At 46.0% G+C, this 5,564-nt stretch overlaps 1 protein-coding gene across 1 annotated transcript; it reads left to right on the top strand.

Annotated features, from left to right (window-relative positions):
• Nucleotides 1-375: 375 nt before the first annotated feature.
• MRPS34 (mitochondrial ribosomal protein S34) lies at nucleotides 376-5,167 on the top strand. The gene is made up of 3 exons (XM_048867472.2): nucleotides 376-905; nucleotides 1,824-1,866; nucleotides 3,771-5,167. Exons 1-3 carry the CDS (start codon nucleotides 588-590, stop codon nucleotides 4,052-4,054), a joined length of 645 nt encoding a protein of 214 aa, XP_048723429.1. The 5' UTR covers nucleotides 376-587; the 3' UTR covers nucleotides 4,055-5,167.
• Nucleotides 5,168-5,564: the final 397 nt, after the last annotated feature.

Genomic DNA, 5,564 nt, shown 5'->3' with positions numbered 1-5,564 from the left:
CTGCTTGCCAGCTCCTCCCAAACAGAGTCCTCGGGCAGCCTAAGGGCGGGCGGCGGGAACCCATTCACCGATGTACACAGACTCCCACCACCTCCCGCCCAGACATACATCCCCCTATCGACCCCTTCCCACGGAGGGAGCCCCCATCTCCTTGGTCCCCCTTCCTGGACTCCGCTTCCCAACTCAGACAGATCTAGGCACCAGCTGTAGCGCGCCGCTTCAACCAGTCCCCCGCTGCCCCGGTGCAGCAGAAACGTTCCTCTCCGTACAGCAGCCCGGCTCTGCCCTAGCCCAAGGAGCGCGCCCCTCGGCTGAGCAGCCGAGCGCTTCCGGGGGAGCTGACGGCGGGTGTGTTTCCATTGCTACGGGAAGTTCCGGGTTAGGGTGGTGCACCGCCCTAGGGCGGCAGAGACTCGTGTGAGGGATCGTGCGTTGGGAACTAGTCCGGGCTGGGGAGCTTGGTGCCCGAGGGGAGAAAATAAAGAAGGGGGAGGAGGAAGAGGGGACTGGGGGGGGCAGTAGCATCAGCATCTCTCTGGTGCCGTCTGTGCTGAGCCTGCCGGTCTGGCCCGTGAGCTGCCACTGCCATGGCTCGTAAGAAGCTGTACCGCCCAATCGCCGCCATGGCCAAGAAGATTCGTGAGTATCGGGCACTGAAGAACCGTCCCCGAGACTCCCAGCGGTTCGCCCTGGATTACGAGACCATGATCCGACCCTTCACGAACAAACGCCTGCCCGTGCTGGCCTGGGAGGATGTGAAGAACGAGAACCGCCTCTTCACGCTGCTTTGCCAGCTGCGGCTCTTTGGCATCGGCCGCATGGTCACCCGCAAGTATTGGCTCTGGCAGTATGACGAGCCCTGCTACTGGGTCGTTACCAAGGTCAGGGTGGACTACACAGCTGAGGTGAGAGCCCTTGACTGTTGGCGTTGAGGTTTGAAGGCACTCAGATACTGTACTATGATAACAGGCACCATAGATAGAGACAAGGCCGGTGGAAATGAGGCCTTCCAGTGAGATCTGCTCTCCTGAAAGCTGGATCTCAAAACACCATTGTTTTAGAGTAACAGCCGTGTTAGTCTGTATTTGCAAAAAGAAAAGGAGTACTTGTGGCACCTTAGAGACTAACCAATTTATTTGAGCATAAGCTTTCATGCATCCGATGAAGTGAGCTGTAGCTCACTAAAGCTTATGCTCAGATAAATTGGTTAGTCTCTAAGGTGCCACAAGTACTCCTTTTCTTTTTGTGAAAACACCATTGTGCAACCCTGTTGCCTCTCTTATATCGCAACTCCATATTCAAACGCTTGAATCTCCTCTCGTCATGTGTGCCCCAGGAAGCACCAGGTCATGGATTCAGAGCAGGCACCATGTAATGAAAACCTACAATTTAGGAAGGCCTGAGGGAGGGTATGATAGTACCTGAGCACTGTAGAAACAATGGTATCAGTCTGAGCCACTATGTTTCAGAGTTCAGAACACTGATTAGTATTTGTAATACAGATTATGCATGAACATAAGGATCAGGACCTTAATGGTGGCACATGGAGTCATTACAGGGCTGATAGTAGGCAGTATATAGTATTGAGACACATTATGCTGCATTTTTCATCACAAAATTCATTGCAGGGATTGTCTAATGGCATTTGCGTAGTATTCTAGAAGGATAGTAGTGGCCACGATTAGCAGTTATTCAGGTCCCAGGTGTAGGACTCACTTTTTGTAGATCATGAGTAATAAGACTGTAAAATGAGTTTGTCCTTCTTGTGAATGGGAATAGTTCTTCAACTGATCAGAGCAAATTTGTGTTTGTTTCCTTTGCAGACTTTGGATCATGGGAAAGCCTGGGGATACCTGACATTCAGAGGTAAATAGAGCTTGGTGTATGACTCTCAAGCAGGATTAGAGAAAAAAGTTAATGGATAGGGACAGGAACTGACTTGGGAGGAAAAAGGTGGTGGCTTTCTTGCCACTCAGCAGTCCTCCACTGGTAGTTCTCTCTTGCCACTCACCTTGCTAATTGGATGAAATTAAGAAAACGAAAACTTCCTAACAGTTTGATCTAGTCCACTGTGGAATAATTTTACAAGGAAAATGGTAGAAGTCAATAGCTTTTTGTTCAGTACCTTCATTAATGATCTGGAGGATGGCGTGGACTCCACCCTCAGCAAGTTTGTGGATGACACTAAACTGGGAGGAATGGTAGATACGCTAGAGGGTAGGGATAGGATACAGGGGGAACCTAGACAAATTAGAGGGTTGGGCCAAAAGAAATCTGATGATGTTCAACAAGGACAAGAGCAGAGTGCTGCACTTAGGACGGAAGAATCCCATGCACTGCTACAGACTAGAGACCGAATGGCTAGGCAGCAGTTCTGCAGAAAAGGACCTAGGGGTTACAGTGGATGAGAAGCTGGATATGAGTCAACAGTGTGTCCTTGTTGCCAAGAAGGCTAACGGCATTTTCGGCTGTATAAGTAGAAGCATTGCCAGCAGATCAAGGGACGTGATCGTTCCCCTCTATTCGACATTGGTGAGGCCTCATCTGGAGTAGTGTGTCCAGTTTTGGGACCCACACTACAAGAAGGATGTGGAAAAATTGAAAAGCATCCAGCGGAGGGCAACAAAAATGATTGGGGGACTGGAGTACATGACTTATGAGGAGAGGCTGAGGGAACTGGGATTATTTACTCTGCAGAAGAGAAGAATGAGGGGGGATTTGATAGCTGCTTTCAACTACCTGAAAGGGGGTTCCAAAGAGGATGGCTCTAGACTGTTCTCAGGTAGCAGATGATAGAACAAGGAGTAATGGTCTCAAGTTGCAGTGGGGGACGTTTAGGTTGGATATTAGGAAAAACTTTTTCACTAGGATGGTGGTGAAGCACTGGAATGCGTTACCTAGGGAGGTGGTAGAATCTCCTTCTTTTGAGGTTTTTAAGGTCAGGCTTGACAAAGCCCTAGCTGGGATGATTTAGTTGGGGATTGGTCCTGCTTTGAGCAGGGGGTTGGACTAGATGACCTCCTGAGGTCCCTTCTAACCCTGATAGTCTATGATTCTAAGTCCAATTACTCTCGTCATTTAAAACTAGCTTGAAGAAAACCCTGGAGACTATACCACAGTGAACAATTTGTGTTGGCAAAGAAATGGAGTCTATGACAAATCAGGTCTCTTCCATTTCTAACTTCTATAATAACTAAAAACAGTGGATAAACATGCTAGCTGAATGTTCCTGGTAAAATCAATAATGAAATAGCAATGTTGTCCTTTAAGTTGCATCATTAGGGTTCAGAATGAGTACTTCATTAAGATGAAGAGGGGAAATTCCCCACTTTTTGAAAGCTGTTTTAGACCATGTATGAGGTTTATAATTTATTTAATACAATTTTTCACTTCTAGTCTTTAATTCAAGGATCTCAAAGTGTTTTATAAACATTAATGAATTCAACATCCCTGTAACGCAGTGAAGAATTTTCTTTATTTTATAGATATGGAAACTAAATCAGAGAGAGGTGAAATGACTTGTTCAAGCTAACAGAAGTGGTCAACAGCAAAGTCAGGACTACTATCCAGATGTTCTGTCAGTCAGTTGCCTGTGTTACTTGCTATACAACCTGTAGTGGGAGTGTGTAGTTTAGGAGATAGTGTAACTACCATAAAATATCCAGTGCTATGGCCAGCTGAAGCATTGGAGACATTGCACTGGCATAGTCACCAATATGGGATTTGTTGTTCATAGCATTATTTACCTATTCATCTTCATCTTTCCTTAGGCAAGACATATAATGAAGTGAAAGAGATTGACAAGGTGATGTATCATGACTGGAGGATGGTGCCCAAACACGAAGAGGAGGCCTTCAAGAAATGTACTCCAGTGTGCATGGAAACCATTCAGTGTGTGCCATACCCCCCTCTACTCCGAGCCATGATCCTTGCGCAAAGGCAGAAGGAAGGAAACCTTAACACAGAGGAACCACTGATTGATCTGGAGAAAGTCATCTCCTTCACAAAGGACTACTTTCAAAATCAGAAAAAAGCTAAGGGGACACCAGTGTGAAGGTCTAGAGCTGAGTGTGATGGAGCTTCTGAAACGCTCTCTAATACTCTGTGTGTTGACAGCTCATACAATCTCCTTAATGAAGAATAGGACCATAAGCAACATGCCCACTTCTATACCTTGGTTTCTCAGTACCGTGCACATGCAGGTGTGCGACTTTCTCATATATTCAGAAGGATGTAGCGACACTCAGGATTTCTTGCAATCTTTTGTTTGCAGAGTGTCCTCCCTTTTGGTTCCCTGCCTATTCTCCTGATGTATGCCTCCTGGTGTCCAGGTCCCAATGACAGCTACCATCCTTCTGTGCAGGAAGACCACAAATGAGACTCTTTTTGAAAGGACACTGTCATAGTTTAGCCCCACAATTAATTTAAAGCACAATAATGGTCAGAAGAATGACTCTAAAAATGGCACCTTCTTTATCTATAGACCTTGCTACCCGTCGAATGACTTCAGTAAATACATGTTTATTTCTTTTTTACGTCTGTTATCCCTGTAGCACAGTTGCAAGGACATGAGTTGGATTCTAGTCTGTCTTGTGGACCATCAGCAGAAGTGTTAATTAAATTCCAATTTTAGAATCCTTTGCCTTGACACATAAAGGCATCACCTCAGCTGCACCCGAACCAAGCCTATAAATACCACTCACTTCAGCCAGGATTGTGAAGTTGATGGGCAAAATAGAGAGAACCCACCTTAACTTTCTGATACCACATTGTTTGCCAAGTTGGCAGTGGGAAAGAAGAACCCATCTTTTTTTCTTGTAAACTGAGTAAAAGTTCCAACTCCTTTTGAAGTCAGTGGCAAGCTACCATTTGCTTCAGTGGGAGCACTTGGCCATGGAAGTCACAGAGACAATAAACATGGAATGCCCCGATCCTATTTTTGGAGTCACTTATGAGAACAAAACTACTCTTAGACCCTCCCCCTGCAGTGTTTGCAGCATTCTAGGCCATCAGACTTCAGCCCTAAAACTTGCTAGAAACCAACCAAGAAGAGCAAAGTGGATATATTTAAACCAATAACATAAATGATGATAAATATATTAGATTTTTACAATCGTTTTCTGTTATCTTATGTGGTACTGGTGGTACAATAAAGAAATGTCAGTAACATTTTTCTTCACAACAAAAAAAGGGGCATGTGGATGGGTTCACCTGTACTCGGGAATCACTGAGCCCCGTGACCCACCGCCTGGGCTCCCTCCTGTACTGCTGTGACAAGCTGCAAAGCCCCCTAGCCAGCACTTTCACTAGCATTCATAGAGGTAGGGACACACCCAGCTGCAATTACATGCAGGCTCTCTAACCACCAGCTTCCCAGCTTGGGACCCCAGATCAGTACTGTCCTGCCCTGGTTAAATCTGGCCAGTATACAGGTTTAACACCTGGTCCACCTCTCCCTCAATGTGAAAAGGACCATGCACACTTGTGGTAACCAAGCTGCGATTTCCCCCAGACACCTTAGTCGAATGCACACTGGTTTGGATTAAAACATAAAATAAGTGTAT

The sequence above is a fragment of the Caretta caretta genome, chromosome 10 (genome assembly GCF_965140235.1).
Source record: "Caretta caretta isolate rCarCar2 chromosome 10, rCarCar1.hap1, whole genome shotgun sequence".
Taxonomy (NCBI): Eukaryota; Metazoa; Chordata; order Testudines; family Cheloniidae; genus Caretta; species Caretta caretta.
Note: the sequence above shows the minus strand (reverse complement) of the source record. Positions and strands in the feature narration are given on the sequence as shown.

Excerpts from the sequence above, each read along its gene's own strand:
- MRPS34 (XM_048867472.2), top strand. The coding sequence starts at position 588 with ATGGCTCGTAAGAAGCTGTACCGCCCAATCGCCGCCATGGCCAAGAAG. Across the intron at positions 906-1,823 it reads GGGTGGACTACACAGCTGAG|ACTTTGGATCATGGGAAAGC; the intron begins GTGAGAGCCCTT and ends TTTCCTTTGCAG. Across the intron at positions 1,867-3,770 it reads GGGATACCTGACATTCAGAG|GCAAGACATATAATGAAGTG; the intron begins GTAAATAGAGCT and ends ATCTTTCCTTAG.